The following is a 20,900-nucleotide window of genomic DNA, read 5'->3' as shown; positions in this document are numbered from 1 at the left end:
AACATTGTACAATCGTTTTGTCTGCGTCCATCGCATATCGCGCTGTTTTACTTCCTTTCACCGGTTAAGAACGTCTTCGGCTGTTTTGCCAGTGTACAGTGTAAATGCAAATATCGGATACGGGCCGCTTTTGAAAAGAAGATGTAAGCGGGTCGTCAAAAAAATCGGATATAGTCACCAAATCGGAATTGTGCATCAAGACCTGCATTGTAAATGCAGCCTATGACACGCGATCCGAATCATGAATCAATCTGCTGATTCATGACCATTTGATCAACCATCCTACAATTTGTATCTTTTTTGTTTTGTTTTTTTACACTCGGATATGTGTCAAAAATGGAAGAAAAGATCTATAACACTAAAAGTTTTATGGCGACTTGAAATGTCGACAAAATTCACTTCTAGCTGATATTCATATTTACAATGCAAGTTAATTCTCTTCTGGGAAAACAGAGCAATTATATTGATAACTCATCCTGCCCTACATAGATTTTAGTCCAATCAGATGCTCTCTAGAATGAGAATGCCCTCCTCCTATTGGCTCATGACTGAGAAAAAAAATAAAATAAATGGACAAGCACGTTGGTAGGCATTGCATCAAGAGGCAAAAACAGCGCTCATCAGGCAATTTCGCTTGGTTTTTACAAAACAGTGAAAGCGAGATGAAAAATCTGGACGGCATTCAAACCCTCCACAGCCTCCTGACCGCACATGTGTGGGCCACTCACTCAGCTGCCTAAAACCCCCTCTCACCCTCTATTTCACCCCATATTCCTTTCTCTCTCTCCATACCCATCATCCTTCCTCAGCCACTCACTCGTATCGGGGTGTGCTCCATCTCTCTTTCCTTCTGTGGGTTGCGATACTTCTCATAAAAGTCCTTCTTTTTCTTGCTCTCCCGCTCTTCCTTCCTCTCTCTCTTTTCAGCAGGCTCATCGGAGGCATCCGGGGACGATTTCTTGGCTGGATCTGGAACCTTCTCCACCTCCAGAGAGTTCTCGTTGGGGTTCAGCACAATCACCCCGTAGCCCTCCTGAGAGACAAAACACATACAAATGAATAAACAAATAAACAGGCTCCAGTGCTCTTTCTGATTGTACTTGAGTTGCCAAAACAAACCGGCCCTTCATAATAAAGCAAGGTGTCCGGGGAGAGGCATGTATGCCAGCGCTGTGAGTCACGGCATTGTGTGGCATGCAGTAGAGGAGTGAACTATTGGGAGAGGGATTAGAGCGGCTCTCAATGCGAACGGAGGTCAGTGTTGCTTTCATGTGAGCTCAAATTCGGCTTCAGCTTCAGTTGCTGCGCTGACATTCAGCATTAAAAGGAATACTGCTACCGAGTTGCATTTAGAAAAAAATAAATCCGGCTTTCCTAATTGATTGTGGAATATATGATGAGTTCTGTTATGTTCTAACTGTACATGCTATTCAAGTTAAAATTACAATCGTTTAGATGCAGGTGTAATTTTAATTAATCAAAACTTTAACATAACACTCCTGAATAAACTCTACATTAAATGAATTCTTTTATACATCACAGAAACAACACAATAAGCAGAAACGGAATAAAATGAGTATCAACGGTATCAGTGTCTCAGTGGTATTAAAAGTGTCCATTTGGAGATAAGGCAAGATTGTCGCTTGTTTTATTGCCCATCTCTAAATAAATGCACAATACACAGCCAAACTCCCGCCGGAAGAGAATCACAAAAGCAAAGTTTCTCCCGGATGGCTCAAAGTGAATTCTGATCCCCTGCGGATGAAAAATATGAATGGTGCTTACGAATACAACTTCTTTGACAATAAGAGGAACACATGTTTTAACAACTCAAAGAATAAATTATAATACTAATAAAATCGAATTATATATTATTATTTATTAAACTTGTGCTAAAATATAAATAGTATTTTCTTTACACAGCACTGCATTTAATCATACAACAGTCATAATAAAAGGTATCCAATCAACACAATTTTTCAGCAATGAAACAGAAATCTTCTGACATATGACAAACTAACATTAGCGCTTCAAACTATTTGCATCAACAGAGAAACAAAGGTGTAGTTTTCAAAACAGCTAATTAAAAATTAAGCTTCTGTCAATAGCAAACAATTATAATAATTTCACATGATGGACTGCAAAGCAAGCATTTCCACATCTAATCAATGCAAACAAGCTCACGCCAGCACTTCACTAATACAACTAATAACTAATCCAGAAACAATAATATAAGATTAATATGTGCTCATTTACACTTTTGAATACATTTTAGAAACATAATTTAATTTACAGTTAAATATTAAACAAACTAAAATGCATGCATATTAAACGTTCAACACAAAATCCATGTGATCATTAAATTATAAAACTACAGCCAGCGTAATTCATTTCTGCTGATTTTTCATTCTGCCTTTTTTTTTCCTTTTTTTAAAAATAAAATAAAAAATTAAGCCAGACAGCCTGTGGTGTGTAAAAGTAGAGGTGATGTTTATCAGTGTTCGTCTGAACTGACCAGACGTGGGGTTGAAATTTGTAGCAAGTTGTTTCTGTCTGGAAGACTGGTGTCATTAAAGTGATGTCGGCCGGCTCTTAGTGTGGTGTTGTGGTGAGACTGTGTGGTGAGGGAGGCTGAGTGGAGCTCGGTGCCACTGCCCACTGGTGGCAGGTAGGATAAATGACTGAGAATAAGAGAGCGTGCCTTGATAAGACAAACAAACTGTCTGTTGTCCATTCTTATGTTTTGTTTTGAAATAATAATGTCATTAAGGGGAATGTTATAGAATAGTTTGCATAAGTTGACTAGACTGAGTTTCGCTTTGAACTTAGGTTCGTGCAACGCCACAGATCTAATATTTACCACATCAATAAATAATTGTCCAGCAATAAAGCATGATTTCAGCATTTTTCACCCTTATTGTAAAATCTAAAGTGTTCATTTACACCAACATCATCCAAAATTAACACAGGGATGGGTTCCATTTTATATTAGGTGGCATAAAATAAAAATAAGTACAATGTGTTTATATTGTACTGCAAAACACTTTTGCTGATATTGAGCTGGGATACGGGTAACGTTAGGGACAGGTGTGGTGGTGTGGGTGAGTTTAAGGGTTAGGTGTAAGATAAGTCACAACAGTGTAACTATCAAAGTAATTACAGAAATTAACTACAGATATAATTACATGCAGGTATTTTTTTTTAAATATAAGTACAATGTAAAAGCATGCATGTACACAATAAGTGCATTGTATCAAATTATCAATATAAATGTTAGTACATAGTAGTTAAGGCCACCTACTATAAAGATAAAGTGGGTCCTAGGGATGCTATTTAAAAAATAACAGCAAAAAATTAACCAACAATAGTTAAAAAAAAGATTAAATTATCTTTAAAAAAGTTTGAATGGAGTCTGAACTCAATTCAAGTAGTACATTCCTAAAACAATTAAGTGAAGAGAAAATACTTCTATGTACTACTACTAATAAAAAATAATAAGTGGAATATATAAAATTATCATTTAACAGTAATGAAATAAATTATACAAAATAACCAACGGCAATCATTATAATTACATACAAACATATGAATACAACTTGATGATGGATTACAGTCTTACGGCTCTTATAGCTCCTGCATTTTTCTGTTGTGTTTAGTATTCAAACTTCGTAATATTGTGCGTCCTGTTATCTGAAAGACTCTAGAGCCTCTCTTTCTCTGTTACGGCGCATTTGCCGTATCCCGGACTCTTCCCATGCCCTCCTGCCCTGGCAAGCACCTCCTCGAGGGGCAAGTGGCGACGGGGTCTGGCCCCTGGGCCAGCGGTCAGCGCAGGTCACCGCAGCCCCTCACTGGGGCTCAGACCCCCGTAACCCGCCGCTGGACTGCCTCTTTAGTGCTCTTTTGTCCGGCTGTCTCAGACCAGCCGACTTCTTGCGCATAACACAACAATGACTTGATCTCTCCGGGCTGTGAGTGACACTGCTGTGACATTCTCAAAAATTCCCCAGGTTTTTTGTGTCAGTGTTGTTTTAATTATATGACAAAACAGCTCACCTTTTAAGAAGCTGATTTGAGATGGGGTGAGGGAATGCATAGAGCTTGAGATTAAAGAACTGAGAGCGTTTCTACGCAGCCAAACAAACGGTACAAAGGATCCATCACCATGAAAACCTTCATGCCAGAGCGTATTTGCACATGCACTGATACAAACAGCAATCGGACTGTTCGGTTTGATCCGGTTAGGAGCGTAATTGATGAGTACAGCAATAATGCTGTGTCCCCCAAATCACCCCATCTCAAATAAACTCGATTTTAAGTCCGAACGGCTGAAATGAGATGTCGCTAATAATCCTACCCTCTGACGGACAGCCCGGTGTTTTATCTATTTGCGACCCTTTGTTTGGTTTTGATGTGAGTGTCTCCCTTTTTTGTCTCTTTTCGGTCTCTGATGAACTAAAGCGTGTATTGCTTTGGACTCTGCGGTGAGAATAACACTTGACGGATACAAAGCACGGTTGATAACATAAGGAGAGAACGTGTTTGTGGGTGTGTGAGATAAAAACGGCATGTGAAGGACTAGGCGCTATATGTATACATTTGCACAAGAGTCTATAAATACTTGGCAGAACAACACGTATTTGCAGTACATTCTCCAGCGAGAGCATGCTAACATGGTAAAAATGCGTGCGTGCGCGATCAAAGCGGGAGGAGGTGAGCTCTCCGTGTTAAAAGCGACGGACAGACTCTCCATTACAGCGCGGCCTTGGCCTGGCCCCCTGTGTCTGCGCGCCCTGGACTCGGATTGGATGTCATCTATGGAAATGCCCACGGCTGAGGAGCACAGCCAATCGGAGAGGAAGAGGGATCAAGGACGCCGCATGATGATTGGTGGAGGGAGCAGATGATCTGAGGAGGGTCGGCACATATTTACAAACACACACACACACACACAATGGATATGGGAATTGAAAAAAAAAAAAGATTTGATTACAAAAACTAAAAAATTACACCCTTAAGCCTATCGAGCAAATGTAATAACAATAATAACATTTGCATAACCCTCACGAAGACAGAAACGCACCGACATACAACTAGCGCGCGGGTCCGTATGACAGTCTTTCATTACAGGCCGGTATGGTGTGCCCCCTCTAGGTGAATGTAAATCCAGGATACAGTATTATAAACCCGAGCCCTGTGAGGCTGAGATTGAGGCCTGCCTTTCAAGGCCACCTCTACTCCCCGCCCCACAGTTCTGGGTGACCTTGTCTGTCAGTGGCGCTACATGGGCTTCTTTTCTACCGTGCAAGAGGCCATTATCCTTTTCTCCAAGATACCACACACAAACCTCCTCTCTCTTTTTCTCTCTCCGTGAGATTAAGACCGCTTTCTCCCCACAGTTCCTTTTGCTCCTCTATACAAACATACCCCTCCCTGATTGGACGAGACGACGCACACAGCAATAGAGCTATGCAGTAAGATGGTATATATTGTATGCTGTCAGCGGGAAGAGTTTTTGCTGTACTGTTTATATAGCGGTATATATTTGCACAGCACAGACAATCTTAACATTATTTGAATACAAAATGGGACGCACCCCAAACAGGTTAAAGGGAAAGTTCACCCAAAAATGAAAATTCTGTCATCATTTACTCGCCATCAAGTTGTTCCAAACCTGTGTACATTTCTTTCTTCTGCTGAATACAAAAGATGGTATTATGAACGTCGGCAACCAGACAGTTGGCGGTAACAATTGACTTCCATAGCAGGAAAAAAAAATAATAATATAGAAGTCAATGGCTACCGTTAATTTTTCATTTTTGGGTGAACTAACACTTTAATAATAAAATGGACATTTCAGATACCTAATGCTAAACTCTTTCTCTATGCCATATAACACCATATTAACAAGTTCTTCCTCATCTTAAAGGGATAGTTCACCCCAAAATGAATATTAAGTCTCCAACGCTTCCTTGCGCATAGAAAAGTATTCTCGACGCTTCACAACTTCTTCACAACTAAGGTTGAACCACTGTAGTCACATGGACTATTTTACCAATGTTTTAACTACCTTTCTGGGCCTTGAAAGTGGTGGTTGTGTTGCTGTCCATGTGGGGTTAAAAAAGCTCTCGGATTTCATCAAAAACAAGATGAAGACGAACGAAGGTCTTACAGGTTTGCAACGATATGAAGCTGAGTAATTAATGATAAAATGACAGAATTAAATTTTTTGGTTAATAACAATAACTTAATATATATATATATATATGTGGATACATCATACCTCTGATACACAGCAGGAAATATATGGACAGACTTGCGACTACATGCGTTATATTCTTTGGATGGACTTTCAGGGCCTCGTAAATGTCCATTAAATGACTGTGAAGCATAAGATCTTTGGAGATTTTAAAATCCATACAGTAAATTACTGCGTGTGGAAGTGGGGAAGAGGAAAGACATAAGCCAGGCTTTGAGCGGCACAGCTGACTGAGACGCATGGCTGTGATTAAGCTGTCCCGCTGTTTACAACACTGTAGTTACAGCTCGGGGCTTTGGCTTTATCAAAGAGATGTTGGGAAACCTCGCTCATGATCGAAGACACACGCACACACCCGCACACACATATATAAACACACACATCTGCTTTCAGTGAGCCTGTGCAACCCCTTGAGGGCAAGGGAGACAGAGAGAGAGAGAGAGAGAGAGGAGAGAGAGAGAGGAGAGAGAGAGAGAGAGAGAGAGAGGAAGAGAGAGAGAGAGAGAGAGAGAGAGAGAGAGAGAGAGAGTGAGAGAGTGAGAGAGAGAGAGAGAGCGAGAGAGAGAGAGAGAGAGAGAGAGAGAGAGAGAGAGAGAGAGAGAGAGAGAGAGAGAGAGAGAGATGGCAAGCAGGGTGGTGTAGCATTAATCATGGTGCAGGTGGAATTTGTCAGAGCTATCGATTGTGTAAGTAAATGTTACAGAAATCATTTGTCAACTTTTTACAGGAGGGCAACGTGTCAATCGCTCAGAAGGAAGTGACTGTGGCAGAAGGAAAATACCGTTTACTACAAGAAAAAACAATGCTGACCTACAGACAGACAAACTACTAAATACCAACAATACTGAGATACACAACCTTTGACTGTATTGATCTGCTAAAGCATTAAGTGATGAGCCATATATACAAACAGAGTATAGTTATGTTTAGTAAACACGTAATACATTTTTACTTTAATATAGGTAGAGAAACTTGGCATAACACCATTTAAAGTCAGCATGAAATCACAATGGATCCTATTTTCTAGGTCTTGTGAATGATTCAGTGTGTGTATATATATATATATATATATATATATATATATATATATATATATATATATATATATATATATATATATATATATATATATATATACACTGCTCATAAGAGTTAATTTTTTTATAAATAAATAAGCTTTCAATTTACCCTTGACCGGCAGTTTGATTTACAATTGATCTGACCAATCACAATCCGCGATTTTTTGTCCGACAAAGCTGTTAAGAGAGTTCGTAGATTAACATCGGTGGACTTTAACTTGAAAAACGGTGTGTACTGATGTCTTTCGGCAGTTTGAAACAACATTCCTTCTTAAGTTCATTCATGTTTAGTTGATACTATAAATTAACTAGAAGCAGTGGTGGAATGTAACGAAGTACAAATACTTCGTTACTTTACTTAAGTAGATTTTTCACGTATATGTACTTTACTTAAGTAGAATCAATAGTGTATACTTTTTACTTTGTTACATTTTGCAGCAAATATTTTACTTTCTACTCCACTACATTTCTACAACGTTTCGTTACATTTTCGTTACATTTTCTGATCAGTTTCAGCTAGGGCTCGAGTTTAAGGTTTGTTCGGATAATTAATGGATAATACCGGTAATAATAGGCTAATGTATGAACTGACGGTTGCGCTGTTGACAATCGCGCAGCCTCTCCGAGAAGAAATGGAAACAAACCAAAGCCGCTCGTACAGAGAAACTCAGTAACATACTGCAGTAAATATTCAAAATGTGAAGGTTTTTATATTTGATAACGTATAATACAGTTAAAAAACATCACATGACACAGCCAAGAGTGCTGTTTTCCTCAATACCATCACGACTGAAAATGTGACACTGATTTCATGACAGTTCCATAAACAATTAATTAAAATTAGTCACTTACATTTTAGATGCAATATAAACTGCTTTTGTTCTATTACAGCAGCGAAAATATTTCCAAGATCAGATCATATTTCCACATCAGAACCACGCATCTCACAGCAATAGTGTATTAAAATGAATGATTCAGTGTTTGAATGAATCGGTTGAATCAAAGATTCAATGACCTGTTCGTAAACAAGGGGGTAATCTAGCGCTCGGAAAGCGTCCCACCCATAGGGGCGGCCATTGCTAACCAAGCCATCACCTGCTGCTAGCATCCCATTGACTCCCATTCATTTTTGAGTCACTTTGACAGTGAATAACTTTACATCAGAGGCGTTTAAAGACTCCATTTGTCCATTGTTTATTTATAAAGAAACACGACAATGTATAAAAGGCTCCATTACCTTGTATCTTACACTATCACCCCGCAGAAGCTGTTTTTGTAAAAATAGGCTAACGATTGCGTCATAACCAACGCGACTCTGTCGCACAGTTGAGAAATTACCGTATAGACCTGAGGAGACGCTCGCAGGCAATCTTTTACTGTCTATGAGACAGTCGGGGGGACGTGGAGACATAAAGTCTGATAAAGTCAAGGGGGAAGAATGGGGAGAAGCCGATAGTGAGCCAAAAGCAACGGAAGAAAATATTTAAACAATGCGATTCAGATTTCACTTTCCACAACTACTAGAAGACCTACAGCTGTCAGACAGGAGGCTCACGTCACATCTACGTCCTCAAGCTCAGTCTGAGCCTGCGTAGTTCACTCAGCCATCAGGAAGTGAGTGCCCCTAGGTTGACTTCATCATTTCGCCGTTGACGTCAATGGGATCGCTCGTCCATTTCTTTTACTGTCTATGTTCGTAAACTCATTCATGAACGAATCAGCCGTTTGAACGAACCGACTCAATGACTCACTCATTAAGACCTGCCGCCATCTACTGGTAGTTTAGTTTAATGTTCAAACATTCTTTCCAACATCACTTATTGTATTAAAAATATATAGTTAAAACAATCTCATAACATTATTTAATGCAGTTGTAATTTGTCAGTGTAAATTATTTAATTTAAATTTAATTATTCTAATTTAATTTATTGATCAAATTTAAGAATATAAAAGGAAAGCTGAAGCATGTCCTATATTTAAGATTAATCCTCATAAATATGAAGATTTAAATACATCAAAGCTGATGAAAATGTTACTTCTGAATATTGATATTTAACTCTGCAGATCACCCTGATATTGTGAGTCAGAATGTAAACTGGGCAACAGATGATACGCACAATTAGCCGACATTAACACAAAACGAACTGAATTAAAACGCCACAGCTCATACTGTTTTCTTCTTTTCAATTATTAGAATATAGACATTAAGAGAATAAATTGTTATACAAGTACTTTTACTTTTAATACTAAAAGTACATTTAAAATCAAGTACTTTTTTTTACTTTTACTTAAGTAGGATTGTCGTTGTAGTACTTCTACTTTTACTTAAGTAAATATGGCTCTGGTTATATACTTTTACTTAAGTACTGAGATTCAGTACGTCCTCCACCACTGACTAGAAGGAACAGATGATCGGTTCACAAGCAGCTTTAGCTGAGGCGCTACAGCGACCTGTCACCACACATTAAAGAGCCACAAAACAGTATTTATTAATTATTTTTTAATATATTTACGTTAGGAAATGTACAAAATATATTCATAGAACAAAGACAAATCTATAATTTTGACCCATACAGTGTATTGCTGGCTATTGCTACCAATATACCGGTGCAACTTATTACTGGTTTTGGTTTAATAATCAATGAATCAAGTTAGCAACGCCCAACTTCCTACGATCCAATCAATTCCTGAGGATGAAATTTAGTTGACACGCCCTACATTTTATCTCATTCCAGGAGCCATTTCAAGCCAACTTTGCATAAATGTATGACTTGGTTGCAAATTGGCATGTCATATTTACAATGAAAAAATATTGTTATTATGGAATAACTGAAAAATAAATAAAAGTAAACAAAACTATATATATATATATATATATATATATATATATATATATATATATATATATATATATATATATATATATATATATATATATATATATATATATATATATATATAAAACAATTAATTAAATAATCCATCATCTCCAGTTCCACATTTACAGTAATATTTATAGCAGGTGAGGCAATACTGAGGTGTGCTCATGAGGTGGGGGCGGAGGGATGAATAATTCAGCGATACAGTGGGCATGCCTTTAGCTTCATGATTTATATTTCTATATTGTCTTCCCCCCCGCACGCACGTACATTTTGAATGAGGGAGATGGGTGGTATGGATCACTGAATGATAGCTGCCCCATGATATCTTTAACTGTTGCATATATAAATTACCATATATTGAAAAGGAAGGAGACAGTAGGGAAGTCCAAGCAAATGTGTAGCTGTGATTGCTTCGACAGGTTAACGGTACTGTACGTGTTTAGTGGTAACCATATGCACAGATGTGTGAGCGATATTAAACATGTATACGTTAAAGGTCACACAGCCTAAAAGCTATAATGGCTATTGACTATGAAGACACTTGTTGAGGCTGTTTTTTTTTTTTTAAGTTCAGCCTTTTTAATGAAACTTGAGAGAACAAAATGCAAAGCATAACAAAAATGCAACATAAAATGTGTTATAATAAATAAATAAATAAACAAACAAACAAACAAACAAACAAACAAATAAATAAATAAATAAATAAATAAATAAATAAATAAATAAATAAATAAATAAATAAATAAATAAATAATATATTAAATAAATAAATACATAAATAAACACAATACATAAAATAAAAACAAATAATAAATACAATAAAATAAAATGTAATTAAAAACAAAAATAAAATATACAATCAATTTTTTTGAGTATAATAAAACTTTGAGCATGATGTGTGTTCAAATTACAGAGTTCTGTGGGTGCATAATAAATATCTTTGGAGATACTGGCCTGTTTACAGTCAGAATACACATGCTCATAATCAAACTCCAGTAGATCAAACTAACTTAACTTAAGGCTATGCTGATTTAAACAATGTCTAACACTGCAGGCCAAATCAAAGCCATAAAAAGAGCATTAGCGCTAAGCCAGACATTTTAGCAACTGACCAGAGGCTAAAGGCCTCTTGAGCAGAGCAGCGTTCTCAAACTTCATATTCCTGTGTAATCTATCTCTGGCTGAGTATGAATAATGAGTGTCCTACAGGGTATTAATCTTACTGACCACCACTGACTGTGGCCACCCCCTTGGGTCAAGGGTTAAAGTGGAATCCCTTGACCTCTACTTTGTTATTGTGGCCCTGGAGAAGGAGAGCTAAAAAGACGTACTGGTGGTCTCCAAGGTGACACTGATCATTGGATTAAATGAGAATATATTACAGTGAAATATTGCTTCCCATGTTGAACGATTTCACCTACAAACGAGGAGGATTACAATATCTATGTATTATCATCAAAAGGAAACATATCTGCTCTGTTCCAAAAGCTAGTGAGCTGCCTACAGAGGTTGCATTTTAAAGCACCATAGATGCTCCTGCACAAAAGATGTAACTTAAGGTAGCAGAACTGATGCTACATCCTAAATCCAAAGTCAATGTTAAGGCGGTATCCTTATCCTTTGCAATGAAGAACATCTCTGAATGTACTGCATTAAAAATGTACTAGAATGTTATTATTTACAAGAAATTAAAATTGCATTATGTTACCCAACATCTACAAAAATGTGTGGTCCGAAAGATTTTTGTGAAAGAAGTCTCATATTTGATCAAAAAACTACAATAAATGAACTGTAATATTTGTTGTGAATTTATTCATGTGATGGGAAAGCTGGATTTTCAGCATCATTCAGTCTTCAGTGTCACATTCCCTTCAGAAATCATTCCAAAATGCTGATTTTATGCTCATGAAACATTTCTTATAATAATTAATGTTGAACAGTGTTGTGCTGCTCAATATTTTTTGTGGAACCCATGGTACTTTCTACTCCCCAAATTCTTTGATGAATGAAAAAGTCAAAAGAACAGCATTTACTCAGAAGTAAAATCTTTTGTGAAATTATACATGTCTTTACTACGACTTTGGACCAATGTCATGCATCCTTGCTGAAAAAAATATTGAACTGTAGCGAATGTGTTCTGTGTATTTGTATGTATAGTAGACTGCTAGCTACTAGCTTAGCAACATGCTAACACCAAAAGGAAAAAACATTTAATGCAATTAAAGTTACGTTTCCCATGTCTTTTACAGCATTGTTGCATACGAAAAACACTCCAAATAAGTCACTAATGAGGTTTAATAATAGCTAGGCTACCTTAGAAAAAATTGCAGCTTAGTTGGTTTTGGAAGAGAGCTTCTGAAACAAACTTTGGTTGTATAATGAAGATACCTACACTTTACAATCGTCTGCATGACTACAATGTTAAAGGCACAACAAATAATATTAAAAACCCAAAAGAAACTTTTTGAACTTCACCTCGCTATTTTTTTTTTTTTTTACATATTGCTACTCATAAATCATAACACTGTGTAATTAATCAAGCTGTCAAAAGAAGACGAAGGAGAACATGTGGAGGTCGAAGGTCATCGCCAGACCAATGGAGGTCAGGGTCACACCACATTCCTCATTATCAAGTTGGGATGAGAGAGGGCCGGAGCAAACAAAAGCTAAGCAGATGGAGAAGGACGAAGGGCGAGAAAAGAAGTTAAAAAAAAGAGGGAGAAGAAAGGGGAAAATGACAAAGAAAAGTGAAAGAAGCTGTCAGCTGCCTGCAAATGAAGATGGGGAACTGATTCTGAAAGGGAAGGCTGTGGGGAGAGAGAGAAGGGGAAAAAACGAGAGAGCAAAAAAAAAGGAATGAGAAAGAAAAAAAAGAAAACTACAAGATGTTTCTGCCATATAGACACAAAATAGGGTGGAGAGTGGAGGATTGCCAGCGGTCTCAGAAGCCCCCCATCACACACACGCGGCTGACAGAGACGTGAGGAATCAGTAGTGGCAGATATGATTGTTATCTGCTTGTCTCTGGTCTTCTGAGAGAAAGGATAAAGCGGAGTGATACCTTTCTCTCCAGACAGCAGATCAAGCCTCTAAAGACAGTTAGCAGGTTCAAAAACACAGAGGTCAGTCTTGTTCAATATACAAACCCTACTGCTGCAGATAAGATGAGTGCTCATGATAGCACCAACAAAGGGGGAGAAAAGATGTAAGGGAACATCGAGAGGACAGTTTGTGGTGATGATGACTATGTACAGTTCAGAATGAAGTTGTGTATTATATAAATAAAGTGCAGGGTCTTTAATAAAATTTAACACATAAACGGTGCATCAGGCCTAAACCTACCCGACTCGCATCAAAACATATTGTAAGCAGCTAAATATGTAATTACCCAAACAACTCCATTTCCTCATTGCTAAGCTTCACTGGGAAGCAAAGTAGTAGTTAATAGTGTAAGTAATTTAAAGGGTTACTTCAACCTGGGAGTATATTCGAAGGATCGTGCCCCCCTTCATATCCCCCTGAGACGAGAGATTTATCTATTTTATTTCTGGAAAAATCCTCTGATGACGCAAATATCATAATTTTGCGTCATCAGAGGATTTTTTTGGCCAGAGGCTAAAGACTGCAGCCAGAAGTTTTCCAAATTCCCGCATGTTTTTAACCCATCCATGGGGGTGGGATTTCAGTCACAGCGCTTGGTTCGGGCACCTGGATGGATTCATTTAAACGGAGCGGTACAAAGTGAGTGTTTCAACTTTTCAAATTCATACCATGAAAGTTAAGCTTCCAAAGGCATGAACTGAAAACGCGGCAGACTGAACATGCGCTGTGAATGTATGCCGTGGCCGCGCTTACCTCAGCTCTTGTGATGAATGTAATCTGACTCCTGCTGCGTTTGTGCTGTGTGACCCTCGCTCGGCTCACTCACTCACTCACTGTCTGTTCTCTAACTGAACTGATTTTATGAAAATGAATGCGGTGGGAAAGTGATTCAGTAATCCAGCGGTGGCTTTGGGAGTGTCCTCGTAGGGCAGAGGAGCGATTGCATTCTGGGAGTTGTTGTCTTTCATCCCCATGAGGCAAAAATACATTTTCTGTCTTTTATCAGTCTAGAAGGCACCAAATTCAAAAATATTTTCCCATTTCTACTACATTAATGACCCAGTTTAAATACAAACTTAATGCTAAATCACTGACGTAACCCTTTAAGTAAACATTGTTTTTACGCATACACGAGGGTTCAAGTGCGAGTGGCGCAAATTTCATCACCAATAGTATGCGGATATTGTACATTCACCAACAGATTTTCTTTTTACATGCAGGTTGCATATGCACATTAAATTTGTTTTACACTAATCACTTGCTCCACTAGGTGGCAACACTGGCCTGAGCTGTTGCTTCACTTTATAAAACGAAACTAAAGAGACAGAACAACAACAACAAAATACCGGAGACTGCAACAACAGCAAACACCCGTACTTACAAGCTCAAACTTGAGAGGGTATTGTGAGATACCTGCAAATTTTGTTTAAAAGAATCCAAGATGTCTGTGGAACAAAAAGTTTACGATCAGGCAAGAAGTATCAGCTTTCCAGCGCTAAAGAACTCAAGAAGCGAAGGCCGAGGTTGCTTTGTTTCTTCTCGATAGGCGAGTAACATTGGTTTGTTTTGTTTCACAGAACTAATATATGCTGGCTTTTTCTTGAATATGCTCATGTGTCACGTTCGCTTGATTGTCCATTTGCAATAGTATCGTTGTTCACTTCAGCGATGATCAAGACCTATTCATTTCCACACTGTATAAGCCTGGACTAGAGCGTCTAAACCTCCTCACTGTCTGCGTCATGTCTCAATATGTGTCCGACAAGTCAGATAATATACTCCTAATATACAGTATATTTGTTTCATCTTTTCATGATCTATACCACCCTCTAATCTGTTCATAAATTTGTTGATTTGTTGGACTGTCACAGGGTTGCCAACTCTCACGCATCTGGCGTGATTCTCACGCTTTCAGGCTCTGTCTCACGCTCTCACTCCGCCCAACTCAATCTCACGCCAAATTGCCAAACCTGCTTTTGATATTAAACAAAGCTATAAGCTTTATTTTTTTTAAATGTGTTTTAATGAAATTCAAACAATAAATAGCGTTTTGGCGCTAATGTGGCATAATGTTAAAGCCAGAAGCGTTGAAAAGCGGAGTTGCAGGCTCTCGTCTCCCTGCGGTGCGCGCTGTCACGTGGCCCATGAGCGCTCAATACTTCTAGCGCTGTGCCAATGAATTTAAATGGCTTAAGCGGATACACAACAGTTTCACCATATATAGATGTTTGCTGCAAGTTTTGGTAAACAGTACAGCATAGTGTTAGTGTTTATTGATTATTAAGTCAGCCAAATTCACTGGATCGTTTTATTATGGAGAGTGATAGAGATGCAACATTGTTAACATTAATGTTATTCTTGTATTTAGCCCTCAGGTATTCCTTACTAATAGGTCACACTCATACTCATTACATTATATTTATTGAATATTTTAAGGAGATCTTTTGGTACTAAATACTATTTGTGCAACAATTATTTTCAATAAATGACCACTTAAAATATTTTTCTTCTAATATTTGTATTTCTTCTAAAATGTATAATACAATTAGTGTAGTAATTAATATTAAAATAGAGAATTCCAATTCAAAGAAGCAAATTAGAGTCATTTTGTGGCTAAAAAATATTAATGTTTATTTGTAATGCCATTAGGTGCCTTATGGCTCTTTAATAAATATACATGTAGCTAATCTAGTTGCTCAAAAATATATTGCAGTCTTTGCATTCTAATAAATATTTAGATATGATGATCAAACACTAGATTTCTTTAAATGTGAATTTTCAAAACTTAAATAACTTGCATCCTAATCTTTTTAATGAATAATGATACTTATATAAGCACTCACAAGTGAATATTAAGGAATGGCACATATAATTTGACCCAAGAAATGCTTAAACTAGTGCCAAAACAAACATATTATTATGTACAGTATATATACTAGATATAAACGGATACTGAATCAAGATCAAAAGCATTACCCCCCCCCCCCCCCCCCCCCGGCCCCAAAAAATCTCACTCCAACCTGAACTTAAAAGTTGGCAACCCTGCTGTCATGCTCATGCCATCGAGTTGTTCATGAGAAACGGTTTGTGTATTTGTGATCGATGGGATGACTTTTTTATTGTACATTCAACCTGGATTACCATAGTAACACACATATTCTGCCATAGTCCTTGCCTGGTTTATGTATGTAACAAAATAGGGGCGTGTTTGTTTTGGTGATTTGAAATATCAACAACGGTTACCAAAAAGCTCTTACCCCACCTTTAAAGGAGCCTCTACCAAAATACTTAGTAAACATTGTAGTAATACACTGTCCGCAGTCAGTCATGATTCATTTATTCAATGAGTGAACGTGTCTTATAACAGCAGGGATATACTAAGATGAAGCTAATTAAAGCGTAGCACTCGGCTGGTCATTTGACCAACAACATGGCCGCCCCATGAGGTAACCTGCTGCATGTAAAATAAAACAGCTTTTATTAGGCTACTGGTATGACTGGGAAATGACGGTTTATTGAAGTTCACGTACAGTTTGCTACTTATATTAGCCTAATCACAATTAAGTGTGTTCTAGTTTTGACATTACCTGACTATTTGTCTACCAAACTAGCAGCAGATCGCCATTCTGCAAAAGAAGCCATAACATTAAACCAGCTACCGTCACACAGACCCTCTTCACTCACACACATATTCATTACTCCAACATCAGTGCAAACCCACAAAAGGACAAGAATGGCTACCTGGCAAAATGATGCATGGAACGTGAGCTAGTGGGGGGAAAAATATCAGCAAAACAATTTAAAAAGTGCATATGCTACGCAACTCCTGATATTACCATCTAATCCCACTCCACCAAACGAAAGCTGAATTCTCAGCCGGTTCTCTATCAAAACATCACTCCTGAATGAGACATGGACCACTGCGCAAAATTAGCTGTCACCCTTTCCTCAAAATCTTTGTTAATCTCGTTTCCAGTGTTTGTGGATTTATCAGCACATGCATCAATGTCAGCTCCTTGGTTACTGAGGCGCACTACACGGGAGAAGATATAATTAAAACTGTTTGGGTGCCGAGCGAGGGGAGGGGTGAGGGTGGGCGGGCGGCAATGTAACATTGACGTCTTGTTTGCTTCGTCTTCGTCTCCTTATACCCCTTGAGAGTCGCGCATGCATACAGCCGGCGATAACAAATACACCGGCAGGATGAATTCGCTAGCCCTGACATCTCAGGTCAGCGAGTGGCAGCGGTTTAATGATGGACGTTGGTCCATCCCATGCTTCGGTACAGCCTTTAAACATCTACTTAAAAACAAAACTTTCCGTACAGCCATCAAACTGACCATGAAATGTCTCATTAATGTGCTAGAAAATGTAACTGAAAAAAAAAATCCACTTAAAAATAAGAAACAAATAAGAAACCCACACCTTTCCACAAACATATTGACTACCGAGCAGCACTCTTCAGACTCGTCCATATCTTCGAAACAATAGTTTTGTAGTATCTGCAGCCTTCACAAATAAGCAGTCCGTAGCTACTTAAAAACTGCGTTTCCCATCCAGCCTGCACTAACCAGCAACTGTCTCTTTTCTTTCTATTTCTAGTAGCTGCCAAGGAGTGCACACATTAACAATTCAAAAACCCCAGTCTTCAGTTTCTGCCGTTGGGACCAGGAGCATGAAATGTCCCAGAGAGTCCTCCCTGAATGTGGCCACAGCAGCGCACAGACCCGGGTGGCTCGATGACACCTTGCCAGACAGTCTACATGATCACAAGAGACAGACACTGAAAAATACACTCGTATGTAAAATACGTTCAGCTGTGGATGCGGAGAGAAAAAGTTCAGCACACACTGAGACAAGCTCCCCGGAGTGGAACGTGTGCAGGTGAAGTGAGTGTTTGTGAGAGGGAACTATAGATTGAAGTCACACTTATACTCTCACAATCTACATGTTTAGTTTGCACATGTAGTAAGGAAATAATATCCCAGGTTATGTTTAACTCGTTCCTACATTTGCTTACTGATGTTGCCCAATAGCATAGGACACTGTGTGAATGTGAAAGCTTTAAAAGCTTTTAAAAACAATCACATTCCTATTTTCAGAACGTCAGACCTCTTTTAAGTCCACTTTCTTTTAAAAAAGACAAATTGTTCTCTAAAAGGGTTATGACATCACTTTGGGACGGCAACTTTGGGGAGTCGAAAACTTGATTAAAGTTATTGGGAAGAAGTGCTAGGACTTGAAGTTCATTGATGTTAATACAAAGGGACATTTAAGGGTTGAGGACCATCCCAAAATAGAGACATTCTTGCACATTTCCTGACCTTTAAACACTTATAAATTAGGAAAAAGTAATTAAAGAGGTGGAATTGTTTCTCTGTAAAATCATTCTAGGAGACACAGAAGTCCCCCTAACTCAAGAATAACTTAAACTTTAAAGCAATGCACTTAACCTGTGAAATGTGAAAGCTGGACTACTTTTCTAGGTGGGTAAACTTATTGTTATGCATTACCAACTAATTCCTGTTCCATCACATCCCTTCTGGGTTTCTTTTCTGTGAATAACGTTAAAAGACTAGATCTAACTTCTATCTTCACCAGTCTCATGCTAATGCAATCCCATTCTTTATTATTCCTTTTCCCCCCTTTTACACAAGTCACATTCATTTTCTGTCGTAATAGACGGCATTGAGTCGCAACATTCCTTTAAGTGTGCACCTTCAACAAAGAGCAGCACCGTCCTCTGTGACGCTTAGCCGGTAAGTGAGTTAACAACGTGCACTTGAGGCATCTTTTTCATCCTCGACACTCCTCTTCCTCTTTCAGATCTGAACGCACGGACGCCTCTCTCTCAGAACGGCCAATAATCAATGCCATTTCAGGTCAACCCTCCGCCGAGCCTCTGACCAGACCTCTCTTTCATTCCCCGCCGACTGGGTACGGGAAGGCTCATTAAAAGTTCAGAGTGGCTTACTTGCTGGAGCATTCATCAGCTCTAAATAAACAAGCTCTTTGGAGGGCAGGACAGCTTCTTTGGCTGCAGCAGCTAGGTTTTTGCAGAGCTTTAATTAAATTGGCAGGCCAGGCAGCGGCAGAGCGGGAGGCCACACAGAGGCCGTCGCGCGAGGGCAGGCGCTGCGATCTTTGGCCGGCCGAGGCCCTAAGATCTCCCGCTCGCCGTCAGAGACACCAGGAATCTCTCTTTTCCCGTCTCCGTCCATCTCTTGGTGATGAAGGAGGACAGAGCTTTAAGTGTACGTCTTCGGCGTGGCGGGTCACTTATTCCCCTCTTCATTAGCGAGAAAATGGACTCTCGTAAACGCTTGTTAAAATCCCTACCTACACTTCCCCGGTTAATACCAGCCATCCATTTGTGTCCGTTTTAGCCGCCTGACAACGCTTTACGAGAAGATTAATTGTCCTGTGTCAGGCGACGACCAGCCCCTGTCTCTCTCTCATTTCCTTTCTTCTCAACCACAAATGCAATAATGGAGCCCATCTTTGTCGTAACAGTGTGATTAGCTCCCAAGAAAAAATATATATATAAAAAGAGGGGGTAAAAGAATAGGAGAAAAGAAGAAAGGGACAATGGGGGAAAAAAATAAACACTGCCCTTCACAACTTTATGCAAACGTAGATCGGGACCTGTGAATCCAAAACTCTTGGTGACATGAAGTGGGGTTATTAATTAATGAAGGGGGGTGAGAGAACATAATGACTCGCTTTTTAATACTGGCCATTTATTTATTTATTTTAGTCAAACGACTATTTCCCCATTTGTCGAGAGAAGTGACGGACCCTCTGTGCGTTTCGTCATTTCGGGCCCTCTGGCCATCCCTCTTGCTTATAGAAGTGACAATGTAAAGTGCCCGTCTCACTCCCTGAGCTGAAGATAATGGCTGCTCATTACCTGGCCATTCCCAGACACGGCCGCGCTCCGAAGCGATGAAACGCAAGCCTCGCATGGTCTTTCAGAAGCAGGGGAGTTGCCCATGAGAGTTTGATTGAGGACAAAATACCCCTCTTTTATTCTTGTCTATTTCTCCACTCTTTCTTTCCCAGCCTGATTACTCCGAGGGAAGCCCGACTCGCAGGCAATCCCCTTTTCCAGCACGTCCCCCCGCCACCCCCGAACAAAAAGAAAAAACGAGCGAGAGGGCCACTGAAGGAGGAAGGAGGGGGGGCCGTTGGGTGGCTGGGTGCTGTCTCATTAAAAGCTGGCGATTGTCTAATTGTCTCAAGCGGACCTCCGAGAGACTAGTATATTATACTCATCGCAATTAACCAAACAAAAGAGTTTAACCGCCCAAGCACAGAGGCCTAGGCAGAGACACGAAAGAGAAGGAGAAGAAGGTATTCCGCCACGGCTGCGAAACGAGGGGAGGGGTCCAATTTGGGTCTTCGGACGGGAGGGGGACGTGGCCCCGATTGGCCAGATGTCTTGGGAAGACGGCTAAGAGGAGCGGCCGGCCCGCAGAGAATGGGCGGGGGGGTGGTACTCGCTCGGGCCGCGAGCATGTGCTCATTTGCGGCGCACCTTTGTGCCGGACCTGTCTGTTTACAGCTCAGGCATGGGCC

The 20,900-nt window shown here is 39.3% G+C and overlaps 1 protein-coding gene across 3 annotated transcripts in view; it reads right to left on the bottom strand.

The window, feature by feature from the left end:
- Positions 1-20,900, bottom strand: part of arb2a (ARB2 cotranscriptional regulator A) — a 264,254-nt gene that overhangs the window by 139,819 nt on the left and 103,535 nt on the right. For all 3 annotated transcript variants that reach the window (XM_067438216.1, XM_067438214.1, XM_067438215.1), the window contains exon 7: positions 818-1,033. In XM_067438216.1, the coding sequence (XP_067294317.1) occupies positions 818-1,033 (216 nt within the window). The remainder of the gene's footprint in view (positions 1-817; positions 1,034-20,900) is intronic.

Source organism: Pseudorasbora parva, chromosome 3 (genome assembly GCF_024679245.1).
Source record: "Pseudorasbora parva isolate DD20220531a chromosome 3, ASM2467924v1, whole genome shotgun sequence".
NCBI classification, from domain to species: Eukaryota; Metazoa; Chordata; class Actinopteri; order Cypriniformes; family Gobionidae; genus Pseudorasbora; species Pseudorasbora parva.
Note: the sequence above shows the minus strand (reverse complement) of the source record. Positions and strands in the feature narration are given on the sequence as shown.